We start from the raw sequence: 21,775 nt of genomic DNA, 5'->3' as shown, positions 1-21,775 counted from the left end.
GCTCAGCGCTGCCCGCCATCCTCGGGCCTGCCCCCCGCCCTCCCAACTACCTTGTCGCCGTCCTCTGTCCCAACTCCGGGACTCCCTTCCTACTAAATGTGCCATCACCTCCAGTTACGCAGCTCTATGATGTGTTTTTCGTCCTCCTGCATCCTCGTTCCCTCAGCTCACAGCTGCCCGGGCACTGCAAACCCCATGTGCCACCGACGGGGCCAAGCCTCAGCTAGTCCGTCCGTCCCTGTCTCGGTCCCTGTCTCGGTCCTGTCTCTGGGCTAGTATCCCGCAGGCCTCCTGCTCCCATGGGGAAGGCACCGGGGGCCAGAGCAGGGCTCTTTGCAGCGCCCTCCGGTCCATCCCGCCCCGCCTGCAGAGTGTGGAGGAGGCAGACAGCTCTGGTGCTGGCCGCACCTGCTCACACCCAGACTGGCCCTTTCCCGCGCTTCCTGCGGTGCCTCATATCCACGGCCCTGGAGCTCATCTGGCCACGAGCCACAGGCTCCCGCAGAGGTGGCCCTGCGCCGCCAGTCCCCTCCCCGCGTGCTCTGGCCTTGCCTGCTGTGGTCCTGGGCTCGCTCCCTGCGTCTCCAGGAGCTGCCTCTGCAGATACGAGACTCAGGGGCTCAGCCTCCTCTCCGAGGCCTCCATCTGTCATCCTTCTCGAGCAGGTGTCCAGTCTCCACTGTGTCACCCGCACGCACTCTGTCTCTGCACCCTCACCCTTCTTCAGCCCTTCCTCTGGCTCAGACAGGTTCAGGGAGGCAAAGAGATGAACACACACTAAATCTATGTCTCTCCTTGTTTCCTTACAACCCCTGGTCTTGTTTCATGGACATGCTTCTTTGTTTTCTCTTTCTGAATGTTTAACTAATGTGTATTAGAAGTCCTCTCCAGACGTTACTTCCTCCACTGAGTTACCTTCTCTCGCTGACAGCACAGGGCCTGCTCAGATGTTGAACGATTCTCCCACTTTCCATCTGCTCTTTCTAGTCAATGTAGTAGTTCAATGCATTCCTTCTAACAGTGTATCACACACAAAAATGAGACTAGACCCCATCTCTGGTGAGTCACACCCAGAAAGCCACGTCAATTCTTCATGGTGGTGGAGGTGCAGCATGCTGCTGGTCAGAGGGAAACGGTGTGGCAGGAGCTGGGCTACGTGAGCATGAATGACAGCCGGGATGTGTACACACCTCGATTAAAATCAGATTCCCTGCACCAACAAGTCAGAATCCAAACATTTTCTAGAAATAATAGCTAACCATAGCAGAAAGAAGTTTTCCAATAAGATAATTCAAACATGGACTACTTCTCCAGACAAGTCCTGAGACAAACAATCGCCTACAGAAGGACACATAGGATTGTTGGTCTGGTTTCCCTCAATTTTTAAATAGCATCTTTCTGTACACTTCCTCATCCTTACAAAAAGAGCACGGGAGCTCAGGGTGGAGAGGTCGTGCTGAGACCATAGGTAAAGGCCACGGGTTCTACACTAATGTGGAGGCTGAGCGCATGCCTCCCCTCCAAAGTGCCCGTACCTTTAAGACACTCTGATGCAGACTTTGAATCACAGAAAACAAACTGAGGGTCCCTGGAAGGTAGGGAGTAACTGGGGGATGGACACTGGGTGTTATATGCAACTGATGAATCACTGAATTCTACCCCTGAAACTAATACTATACCATATGTTAACTAAACTGAATTTAAATTCAAAAAAAAATTTTAAAAGACACTGATATACCACGAGGAATCAGATGTCATTCCTATAAAAGAGAACCTTTAAATCAAAAGAACTGTCTTGTTTCTACCACCCTAGGTCTCAGTAAGAAAATCAACATAATCCTTAAAGAGTGAGTCCCACAGATTATGTGATATGTTCAGTTTCTTTACAAAACACCTTAGAACTTAGGCTTTAACTTTTATGACCTCATTTGCTCACAGAAATGTCTACAAAATATAGAGGGAGATAAAGCCAAAGAGCAAATATGCCACACCTTCTCCATTCCATGGGTTCTCTTGGAAGCTGCTGGGAAAGCGTTGGATAAATAGAGGTAAATAAATTCTGATCTCCAGCACCTACAACAGGAATAAAGAACAGAGTTACAACAGGCAACATGGGCTATAGAACGTACTGAATTGGTAACTTACACAATTTTATATTTAGTAAAATGACATCACAAAACAAGATTGTTTTATACCTTTAAGTTATTGATCTCAAGAAAACCCAGCCCTTGACATTCAGTCTAACTCCACCCTTACGACACCTCCATGTGGTTCGAACGGTTTTCCCCAAGGAGAATGAGGATCGGAAAAGCTGAGTACGTTGCCCAAGACCACAAAGCTGAGGAGAGAGGGAGCTGGCTCAGCTCCACCAGCAACCTCCTGAGCGTATGGCCCGCAGCTACTGCTTCTGCTTCATGCAAACGGCCACAAACATCATGCAGAAAAGGAAACCCCAGGAAGTGAACGTGGATTTCCTCACCCAAATAAACTCAATATGCATCCAGACACTAGTAGGAACTAAAATACATACAGAACACTCTGTGCACATGACACACAAGACACGAGACACGTGGCTTCTCTGCATTAGTCCTCGCAGTCCCTGCTAGGGCACGACCAGCCTTCTCAGATCAGGAAGGCAAGGCTACAGGGGTCCGCCCATTCAGAACACAAAGCTGGCTCTTGGGGATCCTAGTTTTGCATCCAGGTATGTGTGACTTCACGCTACAGGCTCAGTTTTTACTCAGCTCTTTTATCTTAGTGTTAACAGAACTGCAAGGTCCATTAGCTCCCATAAAATGAGAGGATAACCACATTATCCTTAGGCTAAAAAAGAACCTTTTAATGTAGATGACTCAAACTCTTACACTGGAGATCCTCAAACTTTAAGCAAAACCATTATCCAAATTGCTTTTGTATTGATCTTAAATCGTTGGGAATTGATGTGGGCCATTAATACACTGGCTTATTTTGCTATCATGAACATTAAAAAATAAATAAATAAAAGACCTCCCCAAAACCACATAACGAGATGATCACTGCTGAGAGGAGCATTGCTTGTGGGGAACAGCCAAGCGCAGCTGTCAGATGGGCACAGAGAGCCCCTCAGTTGAGTGTGCCACCCCTCCTGGGCCTCAGAGGGCTACCTGTGAAATGGGAAATAACACCTAGGGCTGTGGTGATGGTCAAATGAATCAGCCTTGACCCGGGCCTGATGCAAAGTAGTTTAGGTTACTCTTACTACATGTTCTGTTCAAATAAAAACAATTTTTATGTTTTAACTTAGCATTTTTCATTGTATTTCTTTATTTGATAATCATCTTAGAAATCATTAAAGTAAGAAAATAATCAGCCTCAGATTTCTTACCTTGGATTGCCATCCCTATGGCCTCCTTAGAAGGTTCCAAGGTTAATGTACAAAAATTGCCACTCTTCTGCTGAGTGGCCCTGAGGGCAAGCAGTAGAAGCTCTCTCCTGCTTCACCTGTGTTCATCCTCATAACAAAGTCTCACACAAATACACCTGGGTACAGAGCCTCCCAATAAAGTGCCCCCTACATCCCCCAAGCTAGCTCTCTTGGAAAATCCTGTTAGAGTAAAGCTCATGTAAATGGGGACCGTAAGGTAAGTTTTCTTACACTATCTCATGGAATAAATCTTTAATTTCTGTCCTAAGTTCAATTTTAAAAGATCAGAGGTCAACTAGCACACTAATGGCAGACTTCAATGTGACTGTCTGACCCCGGTGCCTGCCACAAGCTGAACGGTGTGCCCCCACAAAATTCCTGTTGAAGTCCTAACCCCCAGGACCTCTGAGTGTGACCGTATTTGGAAATCAAGTCTTTAAGGTCTCCAGGCCCTGATATAATCTGACTGGTGCCCTTTTAAAGAGAAAATGTGGATACACAGAAAGAGACAAGCCCACATGAAGACACAGAGAGAACACAGCCATCTATGTACACAGCAAGAACAGAAAGGCTCTGCAGCCAACCCCACAGACACCCTGATACTGGCCTTCCATCCTCTAGAGCTGCCCACTCGCTGCTCCAGCCACGCAGGCTGTGCTCCTCTGCAGACTAACACCCCTGCCCCCTCAAGTTATACCTGAAGGTCAAATTCTTCTAACCCACTGAAGCTCTACCAGGACTGAGAACAAAGAAAAGCTACCTGATATTCCAGAACGCACGCCATCATTGTCCTAATAGCTTCAATCTTTGTATGGAGCATCCTGCAAAGCTGCGATGCCCCCTGGAAATGGGCTCCAGAGAGCAGGAGAGTGGAGGGAGGAAGATAGGAGACTGTGTGTAGGCATAGAATCCCAATTACATCTCTGCTTACGCGATGGGTGACCAAATTTACAATACGTACTTAGTAGAATCCCCAAAATAGCCCAACCATGGAGTAGAAAGGTCCTTAGAGCTTTGAGGTCTGAACCAGAAGATAGAAGACGGAGCAACTTCTGGGCTGATGTTCATCAGAAAGTAGCTACTAACAGCAAAAACGAGGTGGAAGACTGATGCGCCCAGCTTCAGAGAACCCTGTTTAGAGAACTGTGTTTATTTTTCCACCTCAAGAGGCCTATTAAAGGACTGAAGTCAAAGTATTTATTGTAATAACTAAGATCCCTTTTCGTGTGAGAAAGGGGAGCCTCCTCAGTCCTTAATAAGGGTAATTCAAAGCATAATCCCATTAACATAAACCTCTCTTTCGGGATCCCTGGGTGGCGCAGCGGTTTGGCGCCTGCCTTTGGCCCAGGGCGCGATCCTGGAGACCCGGGATCGAATCCCACGTCAGGCTCCCGGTGCATGGAGCCTGCTTCTCCCTCTGCCTATGTCTCTGCCTCTCTCTCTCTCTCTCTGTATGACTATCATAAATAAAATAAAATAAAATAAAATAAAATAAAAACAAAAAACCTCTCTTTCCCTGCTCTGCCGGGCCCATTCCCATCACTGTAGGGGACACGTGGAGACAAGAGGGCTGGGGGAGCACACCGTGCCCGCGCCACCCGCAGGCAGCTCCCGGGGTGTGCAGACCAGGGCGGCTGGTCGGCCTCCACCCCTGGCCAGTATCAGGGCAGGGCAGGGCCCTGGCAGGAAGGGCTGCGAGGGGCAGACACAGGAGCCACTCAGATGTGAAGGCAAACATCGGGACAGTCATCCTGCTGGGAAGAGAGGGACACAGGCACCCAGGGTGCTGCCCAGACCTGCTGGGCACCTGCCCCAGGCTGAGAAAAGCCCCGCTCAGACGGCCCCCAGTGAAGGCAGGCAGAGTCCCAGATTTCTGATGGTATGAACCTGTTTTCTCCTTATTTCTGTCAGCAGTAACTAGATTTTGTCAGATGCAGTCAGACGACTGGCCAGACCTTTGTTACCTCCCACATTCTCACATTTTTACCAGCATATATTTGCATGTATTAATCATGTAATTTAAAACTTTTTAATGCTAAAAGCAGTAAGAGCTAATTAAATATGGAGGGAAAAAGAAGCCAAAAAATAAGATTTCAGTGATTTAGGCATAAATGGGTCCTATTTCAACCAATTCAACATTTGTCTTACAACAGAAGGAACTGGGAATTCAATTATGGAAAAAGTAATTAGTAACCTGTATCAACATTAAAAAGACACTAATATGTATCCAGTTTATAAGATAAAAGTAACTACAGATATAAATACATCACTTACACTTGAGATCACCGACAGTAAGACAGTAAGAAAATGGCTATTTTTGAAACAACTCTAACCTTCAAAGCAGTCGATCATAACAGAAATAGAAATCTGGAGGCCAGTCTCCTGACCCAAGATGCTGTCACTGAGATTAGAATCTAACTAAAGCCTAACAGCAGGCCAGACCCCCGCCCCAAACCAGTCCTACACCATGTAGCTCACTGGTCTGCTCCCTGAAGAGCAGTGGACACTTTCACTTTCAATCACTTGATGCCCAAAACCTTTATTTGGGGGCCCACTAGAACTACAAAGTCACAAGTGTTATTTAGACATTTTTGAAATTCAGATTTTTAATTCTTAACACTAGATGGCAACTGGAACAGAAACAACACTAAGCTGACGGAGCACAGGACTTTGGGATGTCCTGTTTTGCAGCGAAATGTCCCAGACAAGACAACCGGCACTGCACCCTATCAGAAGTCTCGGTCTAAACCAAACCATCGGGAGGGTTTCAATTTGAGAACAAGATTACAGGGGTGTTCACTTTCTGCATCTCAGGAATATAATAGGGTGTCTAGGGACGCCTGGGTGGCTCAGCGGTTGAGCATCTGCCTCCAGCTCAGGGCATAATCCCAGGATCTGGGATCGAGTCCACATCGAGCTCCCTGTATGGAGCCTGCTTCTCCCTCTGCCTGTGTCTGCCTCCCTCTCTGTGTCATTCATAAATAAATAAATAAATAAATAAATAAATAAATAAATAAATGAATATTTTTAAAAAAAATATATAGGGTGTCTAAACTAAACTAAAAGGTACATAGTCTCTCTAACCTAAAAGAAAAAGGTTCGTACCTACATTCAAAAGCTATGCACTGGTTGTTGCTAATGGTCCTATAATGTTTATACAACAATTTTTAAAAGATTTTAGGACTCAAATATGACATTAAGATTGAATTTGGCACTGAGTGTACAGAAAGAGTAGCATGAATTACCAAATGTGGTTTGAGTGCTTGGCAGCTATAAATTATGCCTCAGGGGAGACACAAGCTATTTTGAAGTTACTCAGTCAGGAAGGACACAGGGTTTTCATGCTTGTACAATCCTTACTCCCTGTGTTTCTTGTTTTTTTTTTTCCCCAGACATATGTTAAGGGCATTTGGAAATCTGTCATAGCCCTGCTCTCCAGAGCCTGTGAATATGTTACAAGACGAGGGAGAAATTAGGTGGTAGATAAGGTTGCTAATCAGGTGAACTTAAATAAAGAGATTATCCTGGATCATCCAGGAGGCCAATGCACTCAGAGGGGACGATGGAGGCAGACCCAGAACCAGAGTTGGTATCGTGAGGACTAAGCTGGTCATTGCTGGCTCTGAAGATGGAGGAAAGGCCGTGGGCCCAGGAACGTGGGCAGTCTCTAGGAGCCGGTAAAGGACAAGGGAATGCATTCTCTCCAGAAGGAATCAGCCCTGGCAACCTCTTGATTTGAGCCCAACGAGACCCATTTCAGACTTCTGACCTCCACAACTCCAAAATAATACATTTGTGTTATTTTGAGGCATTAAGTCTGTGTAATTTGCTATAGCACCCACAAGAAAAATTAAAGCGTTTAATTTGAAAAAAAAAAAAAAATTCTACATACTACCTTTCTTCTGATGCTACAGGAGGGCTTAGCACCAGGTGAGAGCTAGCTAAAAGAAGTCAGAGGAGCCATCTGCTTACCACCAATACACAGCACGAGGGGCCTGGAACACTTGCAGGGTCTGGCACACACTCACTCACAAGCCAGCCTGTGGAGAGAGGGCTATTCCATTGATTGGAAACTAAGCCAGAGGTCAAGCGTGGAAACCTGCTCAAGGACAAGCAGCTAATGAGCTTCAAACCTGGGACCTATTCACCTCCAGGCAGCCTGGCTCTGGACTCAATATTCTTCTCTGCTGGGGCACCCGGGGGGGCCTCAGTAGGTTGAATGTCTCCTTTGGCTCAGGTCATGATCCTGGGGTCCTGGGATCAAGTCCCACATCAGGCTCTCCACAGGAAGCCTGCTTCTCCCTCTGCCTGTGTCTCTGCCTCTCTCTGTATCTCTCATGAATGAATGAATGAATGAATGAATGAATAAATAAATAAATAAATAAATCTTAAAAAAAAAAGTCTTCTCTGCTGCCCTGAGTTGCTTCTCTATTTCTTAATTTTATTATTTGCTAATTAAACTGCACGGAGGCTCTGTCAATGCTGTCTGGCTGAAGGTACAGGTTCCAAAAGACCTTCCATCAATAGTGAACACTTCTGTCATTTGCTTACCAGTCACTAGCCCTTAAACATGCAAAGCTATGAAATCTCAACACTAACGGAGAAAAGGATCAGGACACGGTAACCGTGAGAAAAGTGGCAGAAAAAAAACAAAAGGTTCAGCCGATTTGCAGCTGATGGGTAACTCTCCTCATAATATATGCATTTTTAAGATCAATATTTTTATTTGGAAATTTATGTTGGGTAAAAGATTTTAAATCAAGATTGATACTCTCATACAGTATAATTCTTCTTCAAATTCTTTAGTATAATCTTAGTAAAGGGAACTAGTAACTTCTCCAATAAAACGCATCTCTCACTTTATCTTAAGCTGTTGAAGACATCCAGATTATTTTAGTCTGCTAACAAAATGGGTGTATTCAACCATCTCATGGGCAACGTCTCAAAGGCATTAGATTTACCTCCACAGGCTCCCTGGCACTGAGGGGTGGCAAAGACGATGCAGACTGCAGCCCAATATAACCAAGTGCTGTGCTGAGAGACCTGCATTTGGAGCACTGCTGTGTCTTCCCCTCTGAGGACCTCCTCCGCCATGGAGTGGCTGGACTGGGACCAGATGACCAGTTCCAAGGCCCTTCCAAGCAAGGGATTCTAGGAGTCCACCTTGGAACAGATAAGTCAAACGAAATGTATACTTTTCCTAGCCTTTGCTTTACAGAAAAATTTTCAGAAAGAGCCATTCTTAAAGTATGCTGTTAAGGGAAGAAAGCTCCAGCTCTCCAGGAAGCAGCAGTACATTCCTGTACTTGGGTGGGACTTACAAGGGTGAAAGAGAATACAGGCATTACCCCTAACAATGGTGTATACACTTGCCCAAGACCAATAATGCACACATGAATTAACTGTTCAACGGCTTTTGGTAAAACAGACTTTCAAATGGATGATAGAAACATCCAAGGTCACAAACTGGGAGGCCATGTCTGTAATTACCCACAATCACGTATAAAACGTGCTTGCTATACTTCTTGTATAACATCAGCACAGCAAGGAAAATTAATGGATTCTTCAAATTAGTCACTCTTTTGCGGGAAAACTAATACCAAATGCATCTTCACAGAATATGGAAACCCTCCCCAGTGGTCCTCTCAGAGTACTTACCTGCACATAAAAGGCTTTCACATTTGGGGGTTGGAGGTGGGGAGTGAGGCTCAAAAGAAAAAACAAACAAGATCCATATGTCATCCAGATTCGGGAAGTAAAAGCCGAGGTTTATTCTGTGCCCTAAAATGACTGGGGAATGGACCCCCATTTCTGTGTAAACACACTGCCCTCCCTTCATTGCGAGGTGCATATATGAGAAGAAACCAGTGGGCCCTCCCACAGCTCTTTACTGCAGAGGACAACTCTAAAGAAAAGTCATTCCTACAGTCAACATGATGGGGATGATGGGGATCACCTTTATCTTCGGTTGTCCCGCCAAAATGCCAACTGTAGTTCACACGTCAGTATGTCCTGCCATTTCACTGCTGGCGGTCAAGTTATGCCTCCCCCATCCAGCTTCCAGCTTCATCCCTGACCCTAACTGTTGCATCACCTCAATCCAAAACCCCAGCAATCCCTGAAGGAATCCATCCCAACAGACACACACACAAAGCTACTTGATTCAGGACTACCTGAAAGAGCAAAAGCAATTTCCACAGATAGCACCCAAGTAGAATAACCACAGAACATCCACAAGCCACATGGCAGAGTACTACAGGACTGTTAAAGCAACAGGAAAGATCTCCAGGAAACGTGGAGAGAAAAAGCCAGGGGCAAAAATGTGTCTTGGTCTGCAATTTCCTATCTGAGGAGGGAAGCACAAATGTGTATGAATTTTTTTTTTTTTTATGATAGGAGAATACTTAGATAAGGGAAGGGTCAGGGTGGAAAGGACAGAAATAACACTACATTGCTTATAATTATACCTTGCTTGGAAGATTTGGTTTCAAAAGCAAGCATTTCATATAATTACAAAACGAAGTTAAATGCTTAAAAAGTTTTCCCGAAAAATATCAGAAAAAAATCAAACAAAGTGAGTTAAATGCACGTGTGGCTGGCAGTACAGCCACAGAGAAAGAACTCTGGTGAGACTGGTGGTCAGACCATGTGCTCCTGGTGCAATATGTCCAAATGCCACAGAGAACCAGTAAAAGCATTTTAAATCTGTGCTCCTGAGTCACTGTTGAAGCAGTGTCAGAGACTGTAAAGGTAGAAGAAGGGGCTCCCAGGACCTGTGGCATCCGCTAGGTGTTTGATAAATGCTCGTTCCCAGGCCCGCCCTGCCTCACTGAATCAGAAACTGGGGTGGAGCCCAGCATCGGGCTCTAACAAGCCCACTAGGGGATTCTGATGCAGCTCAAGTTGGAGAAGGCCCTACCTCTGTCAGCCCCAAGTATCCACAGAATGAGAAGAAAGAAAATACAGAAGATCCAGCAGCTCATTAAAACCCCTAGGTCCGGGGATCCCTGGGTGGCACAGCGGTTTAGCGCCTGCCTTTGGCCCAGGGTGTGATCCTGGGGTCCCGGGATCGAGTCCCGCGTCGGGCTCCCAGCATGGAGCCTGCTTCTCCCTCCTCCTGTGTCTCTGCCTCTGTCTCTCTGTCTCTCTCTCTCTCATAAATTAAATCTTTAAAAAAAAAAAAAAAAAAAAAAAAACTAAGTCCTGAAACCAAATCAAAAAGACCAGTGTGAACTTAGGGTGTATTTTATCTTTAAATTCCTAGCTCTGTCCCCTAAAAAGAAGACCCAACAGCAACCAGGAGTCCGAGCACGCAGACCAGGGTCCTGACAAACCTTTTCCCATTAAGAAGCAGCAGGGCTTCTTGGAGAAACGGCAGACTCTGGGGCCAGGGCAGGAAAGGCGTGTGGAACACTTAACACAACAGAGAGCACAGAAACTCTCAGGGTTCGTCCAACTCGGGGGGCCCACTAATCGGCAAAGATGAAGCAGCCTGCAGGGCAGTAAGGACAGCAGGGCCACGGCCATGGGCTGTGACAGAGCAGGTAGGTTGAAGCCTTAGATTCAAGATACTTTAAAACAAAGTAACTGATCAGCACGAGGGCCCCCCCCACCCCCCCCACCCCCCCCACCCCGAGTGAACCAACTCACCCTGAGAACAGCTACAGAGGAAGGGAGTGAGGCGCTGACTTTTTTTTAAGATTTTATTTGTCAGAAAGAGAGCGCGAGCGGGGAGCAAGGGGAGGGCAGAGCGAGCAGCTGAGCAGGGAGCCCAAGGGACGGGGGTCACGACCTGAGCCGAAGGCAGGTGCTTCCAACGGAGCCACCCCGCGCCCCGCGAGCCAGGCATGTAGTCTGCCTTTCCCACACAACTACCCTACTGGGTAAGCGAGGGACACACACGCACACTTGGCACAGACACATTCCTGCTAACAAACGAAGAAGAAGCGGGAACACTAGAGTCCGACCATCCCGCACCCACAGGGCTGAGCGACAGGGCGAGGGCCGCTCCCCCCGACACCCCTGCGGAGCCTGCGCACCACCAGCCGGGAGAGTCTTGCCAAAAACACGCAGCCTGAACCTGACCCAGCCCCCGGCTCCAGGGACCACCTTCCGGGAGACACAGAACCCCCAGGACAGAGGATGGCGGTCACGCGGGACACAGCCGGCCGAGTGGGAGAGTGAGTGTGACTCGGCCACGGATGGAGGACCTGGGCTCCTCGGGAACCGGCCAGGAGCCGGAGGGAGGCCGAGGGGGACCCGAGATTAGAAGAGACTCAAGACCTCATCTGGATACTAATTAATTCAAAGGCTTTAAAAGAAAGAGACACACTGAAAATGTGAACGCTGAATATTTGATATCGGGGACAGTATTTTAGGTATGATAAAGGCTTTACAGTTCTGGTTTTAAAAGCCCTGCTCTCTCAGAGATGCGCTGTCCTGAGCGACACCCGCCACCTCGGCTCCGGCTGCCGTGACACAATACGACAGGCTGGCTCCCGGCGCCCCACTGGCTCCACTTGTCTTCCCCCGGCTCCCGAGCCGGGAAGTCCCAGGCCAAGGTGCTGACCACTCGTGCAGGAGCCTGGTCTCCTCCTGCTTGGGGCCCTTCCCTGGTGTGCACGAGGGGGTGGGGGCAGCACCCTCGGCCCCTCTCATAAGGCCACTGGCTCGACCCTCAGGGCCCACCCTCCGTTCCTCTCCAGGCTGCTCTCCGCCCAGGGCCCTACCGGCCACCCGGGGACCCCATCTCCAAATGCCGTCACCCTGGGAGCCAGAGCTCCAGCACACGAGCTGGGAGAGGGGAGACACCTTCCGTCCGTAACACACACCTGCCTGCGGGGCAAGAACGTGATGCCCGGGGGCTGCTTCAGAGTAACACAGGGTTACAGGGAACGAGGCTCAGGGAAGCAAGACTGGGCAATTCTCCCAACTGCTGAAGCTGGGTAGACAGGTTTGTGGGGTTTTGTTGGACTACTCCACTTTTGCACACGTTTGTAAGTTTCCATAATAAAAAGTATGAAATGCTACAATTCTCCCACTTCCCTTATCCTTCTCTTTCCTCCACAGCACTTATCACTGATTACATAATTCGCTATTTATGCGTATCGTGTCCCTCCTCCCCCTGGTGGAAGCGCTCCGAGGGCTGGGGTCTTTGCTGCTGGATGTAACCCCAGCCCCTGCAACAGTGCCCGGCCAGGCCAGGCGCCGAGCGCACCCCTGCTGACCCCAACTGGGCAGCCTCGCCAGGCCCCTTCATATCCTACGCCAGACAACCCAGGGTCCCCGGACACGGACACCCCGCGCAGAGGGAACAACAGTGCTGGCTGTCAGAACATGTTCTCACGATAGGAATGCAATTTTAGAATGGGTAAGATTATACTGGCGATTTCTAGTGTGGCTGACTTACCAGCCCTTAGATTGCTGAACCAAAGGAAGCGCGGTTTTTATTTTACTTAACTTTGTGGCAAAGGCTTTCTCTGAGGGGTAATTTTAGGGAAAAGCCCCCCTTCCTTCCATCTGGGCAGATGGTGTCTGCCTCCCCAACTGCTTGGTAAAGTGGTAGTAGAGGAGGAGCCAGGCACCTCGATGCTGATCCTCACTGCGCTATCACACACTGAGAGGTCCTGGTCGGGCCCAGCGCAGCCGGCCCTCGGATCTTCGTCTTCAAAATGGGCCCTCGGACGGCCCATCCTGGTGTTCACCTGCACGCTTAGAAACTTACTAACTGATCCAGCTGATCTAAAAGTACCCATAAACGGTGAGCTAGGGAGGTAGTAAAAATTACTACCCATATGAGTTATTGTTAGCTCCATGGCTCTACCTAAAATTGTAGCTCTAGAATGTATGCAGCTAGTTCCAAATGCTAAACAGATCTGTTAAAAACAAGAAAAATTTCCAAACATACAACAGTTCCCAGCGAAACCAAGGTCTAAATCTGTTGTCAGTTTCTTCATAATTTCTCTACTCACTTTTTTTTTAATTTTGCAAACAAGGGCCTAAAATAATACGAAGGAACAAAACATTATGGAACATGAGTGGCAAGAAGCCAAGTAAAGACATTTATTTCCCTAGGGGAAAATAATAAAAGAGAGATTACAAAAAATGTTCACTATTTCTAAGAGATCATCCCACCTTGTGTCAACATCTAGAGCCAAAATCCCAGATGCCAAGAAATCATCCCCCTGGTCAACAGTTCAACGAGGACAAACCTCTAAAGACAGAAGCAGCGATATAAAAACCAGAGAAGCACAATGGATGCTGGCTGATACGCACCAGACACAGATGCTGTGGTGTAGGAAAGGACCCGGCCCCCAAACAACATGTCCACGCTCGACCCCCAGAACCTGTGCATGGGACCGGATTTGGAAAAAGGATCTTTGTACGTGTAATGAAGTTCAGGCTCTCAAATGAGATCACCCCAGATCATCTGAGTGGGCCCTAAATCCAACGACAGTGTCCTCATACGGGACAGGAGAGCAAATGCAGAGATAGAGGAGCCGCACAAAGACAGGGCAGAGACCTGAGCAAAGCGTCAAGGGCTACTGGGAGCTGGAAGAGACAGAAGGATCCTCCCTGGGAGCCACAGGAGGGAGCACACAGCCTACCAACACCTTGATTTTCAACTTCTGGTCTCCAGAACTGTGAGAGAATAGATTCCCCTTGTTTTGAGCCACTAAGTTTCTGATAATTTGTTACAACAGCCCTAAGAAACTAATGCATATGCTATAAAATACAAAAATAGAACGCATTTTTCCTAATGCTATTCCAATTCATGTTTTAGACATGTTTTTTACTATACTTCTTAAATGTCAAAGAAACACGGCTGAACACGTAATTCAGAAGAGGTCCAATCACCAATAAACATATAAAAAGGACTTCACTAATCATCAGGTAAATGCACCCCCAAACAACTACGATGACCTTGGGCTGGACAAAGATTCTAGATACAATATCAAAAGCACAACCCAGGGATCCCTGGGTAGCTCAGCGGTTTAGTGCCTGCCTTCGGCCCAGGGCGTGATCCTGGAGTCCCGGGATCGGGTCCCACGTCGGGCTCCCTGCATGGAGCCTGCTTCTCCCTCTGCCTGTGTCTCTGCCTCTCTCTCTGTGTGTATCTCTCATGAATAAATAAATAAAATATTAAAAAAAAAGCACAACCCACACACAAAAAATCTGGTAACTAGACTTCATCAAAATTTAAAATGTACTTCAAAAGATAGCACTAAGAAAATTAAAAAGACAGCCAAAGACTAGGAGAAAGTATTTGCAAACCATGGATCTGACAGAGGACACGTATCAGCAAAAATCATAAACTCTTATAACTCAATGATGATCTAATTTAAAAATGAAAAAATATCTGAATAAACATTTCACTGAAGAAAGTAGACAAATGGCTGATTAGGAAGGGCAAAAATGCTCAACTTTGCTAGCCATGAGGGAAATGCAAACTAAAACCAAAATCAGATACCACTTCGCGTCCACTGGGACAGCTACGATAAAGAAGACAGACAGGTGTGTGTCCACAAGAATATGGAGCAACCGAAACCCTCAAACACTGCTGGTGGGGATGTTAACTGCAGACACTTGGGAAGACAATCCAGCAGTTTCTTAAAAAGTCAGACATAAGCTGATCATGCAACACAGCAATTCTGCCCCTGAGAACCTTCACACAAAGGACAGGAACTCATGCCCACGCACAGGTGTGCGAATGTTCCCGGCAGCGTTACTCCCGACACCCCAAAATTGGAAACAACCTAAAAGTCCATCGGCTGGTGAACACAGACAAGATGTGGGCCATCCGTACGGAGGACTACTACCCAGAGGTGAAAGAAGGAACGCACGACAGATGACGGCACAACTCCACAAAGGAGGATGCTGAGCCTCCAAATGCCGCTGAGTGAAAAAAGCCGCACAATCTCATTTCTACGAAAGGTCTAGAAAACACCAGCGTTGAGAGAGAGGTTGCCCACGCCCAGGGGTGGGAGCAGGGATTACCTGCTCAAGAGCATGAGGGACCCGACGGGTGATGGAAGTGGATCGTGGTGCCGGCTGCACAGCTCTGGGGACGAACGGGGTCCAGAGTTGTGCACGTAGGATGGATGACCCTCACTGTACCCGGATGAAAGCTCAATGCAGCGATGAAAGAAAACTTCTGCGTGTGTTGCGGAGCCGTGTCACTCGGAGTGCACCTCTACACGGGGCGATTCGGAAGCTGCCTCCAATATCTGAACTGCTCTTACCTTCTGACCCAGCAAGTCCATTTCTGGATTCCATTCTTTGTTTAAAAAACCTATTCCTCCTTTGTTTATGTGTTCTTAAGGCTTAAAGGTGGTTTTGAAAGTTACAGATATATCTTCTTTCAAGGCTTCATCTACATGCCAGGTTGACAGTCCTCCAATCCTACACATTCCACCTCAGAAGCCAAATACTCAACCCAAGAATGCTCCGGTTTGGTCTCCAGTTTCCACAGACTTGTAGTAAAGAAACCGTATCTGAACTCAATTCAGAGGAACCAGTTCAAAGAATATGGTCCCTAGCATACCAGTTAGCTTTATTTCTTTTACCAGATTAACATATATTCCCTGGATTCAAAAACTCCAGGGAATGTTGCAATATCAAAAAGACTTAAGCACAGAGCAGTTTAACTAAAACCAAGTCTGAGTGATCAGGGTTCAAACCATCCAAGCATTTCCCACAAAGCTGTCTTATCTCGATGAGACACGTGTTGGGAGAAAATAACTCTACGCTGTCCAAAGCCTCTAACTTATGGAGGCGTTAAAGATAGCACGGTGTTTCCCTTAGAGACGCTCACTCACTTATCTATTTCGTTTATTCGACAAGTATTTACTGAGCACCTACTGTGTGCCCAGCACCGCTGCAGCTGCCAGAAGCACAGGAGTCACCAACAGAAATTCGGACCCTCTCACTGTAGCTGGCAGGCAGCCTGGGTCAGGGGTGGAGAGAGACAATAAGCCAAGAAAAAACAAATGTTTGTGTCAGGGGGATGCTGAGCCAAGAAGACTGAATAGTCAACAGTGTGCCAAACAGGGAGCGGGGTGTGGGAGGTAGTATGTGAGCAGCTACCAGAGTGAGGGGGAGGCAGTGAGGGGGGCCAGAGAGCAGTGCAGGCTCGTAGGAAGGGGAAGGCTGGGGGAGGTGAAGGTACAGCCAGAAGCCAGGCTTGGGGGTCCAGGGCTTGTAAGTCATGGAGGGGCTCCTGGTCCCCAGAAAGGTCTGCGAGTGTTATGCTGCTGAGAAGGTGGCTAGCCCAAGAAGGGTCCGAGCAGAGGACTGCATGCCTCTCGGGACCCCTCGGACGGGCACCCGGGTAGCTCAGGGGTTGACCATCTCCCTTAGGCCCAGGGCATGACCCCGGGGTCCTGGGATCAAGTCCCACATCGGGCTCCCTGCATGGAGCCTGCTTCTCCCCCTGCCTGTGTCTCTGCCTCTCTCTGTGTCTCTTGTGAATAAATAAATAAAATCTTAAGAAAAAAATAATATCTTCTAAGACCAAACCACTGTGAATACACATGAAATCAGGTTCAGAGCAGTCACAGAGCCCAGACTCGAAGGGAGGCAGGAGAGCCGCAGCCGGCTCCGAGGCCAGCAGGGCGAGGAGGCTGCCCGAGGCAGAGCCATGCTGCCCTCCACACCTGGATCCACAGCTCAGGCCCAGGCAGCTGTGCAGAGACAGTGGGGGACCGGCGTACCCTGAGACCACACGCAGGCGACGCCACGTGATCCCCATGAAGAGACGCTCTGACACCTGGGGAAAGCTTCTCTTAGACGACAAATTCTTTAGCCCGTCACTCGCACTTCCATCGAAGACGAGCCCCTCGGCCCTTCCCGTGTCAGTGTGGGGGCCCCACCACGCTGCCGACCACTCCTTTCCAGGCAGAGACCAGCTCCTGCAAGGTCCGCCACGCTCGACTATCTCGGACATTCTTCAGAACTTAAGAACAAATATCAGGCCCTTGCATTTCATTTGCATAAACCAAATTTTAATAGAACCACTTCTGAAACACATCTTGTAAATCAGGCCTGTAAGCAAAAGTTCAAACAGAGAAGCACTTTTTACTTCAATGTCACCAGTTCAAACCCACCCTAGAGTTGGGTTAACATGCTAGTCACAGGTGTTTCCAGACCATGTACCTGGGTGCCTCCGTGTACCACAGCAAACCCACAGAGGCCCCACAGGGCATTCTGAATTTAAGAGGAAAATGCAACGCCAGAGATGGACCGGACCCCACTTGAGGTATTCAGTTTCAGTATTAGATGCTGGTACATTCCTCTCCATGGCATCACTATGTCACAAAACAGCGGGGTTGCTATGATAAAAGGAAAGTACCACAAACAAAAACCAAAAAACCACAGAGGGCGGCAACGTCCATTGGACTCCCAAGCTAGAGAAGTTGTGCAGTGCCCAAGAGGTGCAACCATCCCATTAGTATGTCACCACGGTTATCCAAGAATGAAATAAAAATGTTTCTTCTAATTTATGTGTATGACTTTCCCCAATAACGACTGTTAGGGCATAATACTTATTTAATAAAATTAGTTGGACCTAACGATTTAATAAATGGAGTTATTCAGTATTCTCGTTAACCTAGAGATGCCATGACAAAGTTACCGAGACACAAAGGCACAGTGAACAAATGAAGTTCAGGACTTACTCCTTAGCAGCTAACAGTCTGGCACGCTGATGCCTCTTCTGCGTGCTTTACACACGTTCATTCTTTCAACTCCGCATCAACCCTATGAGATTGGTACCGTGGCCATCCTTATTTCACAGATGAGGACGAGCTGGTCCCACATAAAGGATCCACGTGTGCTTAAGCATGCGCGGGCACGACGGACACACGGAGCCAGGCAAGGGCATGTGGTAGCATTTCAGTCCTCGAACAGTTGAGGTTTCTGAGGACAAACGCTTCTCCTGCGTCTCAGCTGTTGATTTGTTACCAGCTTAAGAATTCAGTATGAACCAAGGTCTGCATTTATGTGCATCAATTGGGAAAAAAAGATATTTTAAGTGACTTTTCTGGGACTCAGACTGCGACAGTGGTCAAATCACAAGCACCACACTTACGGGGTGGGTGAAAAATTAACAAGGTGCACATTTATAAACTTTAACCTGGGGGGCGGGGTCAAACTCCACACACAAAGCATCATGGCTTTACTCATTTTTGTTGCCTTTCCCCCGCTTTCAAATGTATAGATGTGGAACCCCAAATAGAGAGATCCAGAAAAGTAAACCACACAGTCTAAGAAGTGACTGGTAAGATGAGATCATCTGCATGGCGCATTGTGATTTTTCAAATACTATACAATTCTTTGTTGACTGTATATTCTAGTCTTGTCACGATGCTAACAGCCCACAAAGAAATGCCACAAATCAGTGGAATTACAATAACTTTGTCCACAAAAGGAGAGAGCTGGAAAAGGAACGGGTCTTCCCCAACATACCCTTGTAACAGAAACCTGTCTTAATCTAAAGCAGAGAACTGACCCAGTGCTTGGGGAAAAAGAAAAAAAATCTAAGCTAATACTTAAATTTAGATCAAATAAATCTGCTGGGTTTGCTTCAGTTGAACTGTACATTTTTCATGATTAATGAATTATGCTACAGGCACTCAAATTGCTATGAGCAGGTAATGCATCAGCCGTCATCACACCATCAGCACCGCTATTTCACAGATGGTCTCTGGTACTTACTAGCCTAACTAGTCTGGGGTCTAAGCAGATCCCCTGCTGAGGCTGTTGGTAAGAGGCAGCTAGGCAGCAGGTTCAGAGGCTCTTAGTTATGGAGTGAAGGCCATAAAAAATGTTTAGGTAGCTTCAGAATATTATTAAAATAACTCAGCAAGCTTTCAAGTAATCGTGCATTGTAGTTACCGCTCGGCTCTGGGGACTTTCCGTTCTTCTCCCAGCAACACACATCTAACTGGTTCCTACACTTACTTGAACACACTCTACATCCTCCTCAGAAAGCTCCACTCACAGTTCACTTCGACTCAAAGTGTCCTAAATTCCAAGAGCAAAAGCCAAAGCAGCACAAACTGTGCTCTCATCGGAAAAGGAACAAACCCGACTTCACAGGGGATCAGGCTGCTGAGGATAGCCAGGTGTCCCGGGAGCAGAGCCACTGGGAACACAGATGTGTTGCAAACTAAGAGATCATGTACATGACATCAAAACTTCCAAGAATAAGGAGCCTCGGGGTGGATTCTTCAAAAGCAATTTTCCTACTGCCTTTGTCTACAGGGCTTAGGCCAACTCCTCCCTTCAAACCACAGGCTGGAGGCCGGAGAGAACGGGACAGATAAAGAAAGTATGGGGCAAAAACCAGGGCAAGTGCCTCCCAGAGCCGCAGCCCCAAACACGGAAACACCCAAGTGTAATTTCAAGTGTGAACAGGGAAGCCAGCTTTTCTCCACGCTAACACACCTGTCCAGTTTAGAGAGCCCTTTTTTATTATTCCAGCTAACTTGTCTGAAAGTTTACCGACGGCACTTTCTTTCCTGGGACTCCGACGAGTGGAAGGCTCTGGCCTTTACGACAGAGACGTCGTTGGCCCACACAACACTGCATCCAGAGGCTGCGGCTACCTTCTACAGGAGACGACGCTGTCCCCTCTGTCCCCTCGCTGTCACGCAGGTGGGCATGAAAGTAAACGCTAAACACGCCGGTCACTGTCTGCTGGGAGAGCCAGCTACTCAGTCCATCATGAGATTCAGGAACTTCCTCCCCAGAACTGTATTTACAGGACGCCTGCAGAACCCTGTCTAGGCCAAGGGGTGCGAGATGCAATTAGATGATGCGGATTCTCCCGAGCTCAGGGGCTGTGGGCACTGGGGGAGGCGTTTCCAGGGTCTGCGTTATACGGGGGACACCCGGCAGGATGACCACCGGGGGTGCGGCTCCTCTGCCCCAGCACCTGGAGAGCACCTGCGGGGGGGCCTCCAGGTCCGCGTGCACCTGTCCTCTGGGGCTGAAGGTGGAGCAAGCTCTAGAGACGACCGAAGTCAAGACGCCCCGCCGACAAATATAGGGGGGGAGGGGGGGCGGGGAAGAAACGGCTGTGGCTGGAGCACGCCAGGGTCCAAGTCGGGAGGAGACAGCCCACTTCCCTAAGGAAGTCTGTCACCCGGAGATGAAGCCACACACTTCAAGGTCAGACACCCAGTCCCTCCGCGACCTGAGCAGAGAGGACACGCTAGGGGCGCGCCCGCTGGACGGGAAAAGGGAGAAGAACACGAGCGTGCCCCAGACTCGCACAGCAGTCGGCCATGGGCGGCCTGGGCGCCCGCTTTTTCCGCAGAAAACAGGGCCTCCGTTGAAAGCACGGAAGACACAGGAGGAGAGTCGACGGGACACTGTCAAGGTCTGAAATCCCCGTGGTCCGAACGGAACGTCAGCGACGCCTCGGCGCGGCCTGTACCCTCCGCACTTCTCAAAAAAGTGTCTAATCCTAAAGTTGCGGCTGCAGAGAGAAGTTAGTGGGGGGCGTTTTCCGGTCACAGGAGGAGGACCCCCCCCCCCGCGGCCTGTGCGCGCCCGCGAGCCCGACCCGGGGCAGAGGGGCAGCTGCGGGGACCGCGGGGATCCGAGCGCACGCGCCCCCCAAGCCCCCTAGCCCCGCCCCCAAGCCCTCAGCCCCGCCCCCAAGCCCTCGGCCCCGCCCCCAAGCCCCAGCCCCGCCCCCGCCACGGCCCGCGGGCGTCCCGGGGTCGGAGGTCACCCTCGGGCGCGGAGGCCCCGCCGCAGCCGCCGCCCCGGCCACGCCTCCGACCCGGGGAGCGGCCGGGCCCGGAGCGCGGGGGTCGGGGGTCAGGGGTCGGGGGTCGCGGGGCGGGGGGGCCCCGGTTCCTCCCGCGCCGACGGCACTCACAGGTGACGATGGGCTTGTTCTCCATGGTGTAGATCACCGGCGGCAGCGGCTCCGCAGGGGCGGCCATGGGCGTCCGCCGTCACCGGCCCGGCCCCCCGCGCCCCATGGGCAGCCCCGAGGCCGCGCCGGGCCAGCCCGAGCCTGAGCGGCGCCTCGACACGGAGGCCCGCCCGGCCGCGCGAGGCAGCTCCCGAGCCGCCCGCCGCCGCCGCCGCCGCCTCCCGCAGCACCACTTCCGGCCCCGGCGCCGCCGCGCTACCGCTTCCGGGGCGCGCGGCTTAAAGGGGCGGCCTCCCGGCGGCGCTCGCGCGCTGTCCTCCGACAGAAAGGCGGGGCGGGGAGGGGGCGGGGCCCCACGTGCGCCTCGGAGCCGGGACCCCCCCCCCCCCCCCCCGCCCCCGACTGCGGCCGCCCCTCCGCGGGCCCGACGGCCCAGGGGACCCTCCTCCGCCCCCGGCGTCAGCCACCGCCGGTCACTGGCA

General features: G+C 49.5%; 1 protein-coding gene across 1 annotated transcript in view; it reads right to left on the bottom strand.

Moving 5' to 3' along the window:
* Positions 1-21,423, bottom strand: part of TRAPPC10 (trafficking protein particle complex 10) — an 89,030-nt gene extending 67,607 nt beyond the window's left edge. The window contains exons 1-2 of the mRNA XM_038581612.1: positions 21,294-21,423; positions 1,992-2,073 (exon numbers count right to left, since the gene is read on the bottom strand). Of these exons, the coding sequence (XP_038437540.1) occupies positions 1,992-2,073; positions 21,294-21,360 (149 nt within the window). The 5' untranslated portion in view covers positions 21,361-21,423. The remainder of the gene's footprint in view (positions 1-1,991; positions 2,074-21,293) is intronic.
* Positions 21,424-21,775: the final 352 nt, after the last annotated feature.

Source organism: Canis lupus, chromosome 31 (assembly GCF_011100685.1).
Source record: "Canis lupus familiaris isolate Mischka breed German Shepherd chromosome 31, alternate assembly UU_Cfam_GSD_1.0, whole genome shotgun sequence".
In the NCBI taxonomy this organism is placed as follows: domain Eukaryota; kingdom Metazoa; phylum Chordata; class Mammalia; order Carnivora; family Canidae; genus Canis; species Canis lupus.
This window is presented reverse-complemented; position numbering and strand designations above follow the sequence as displayed.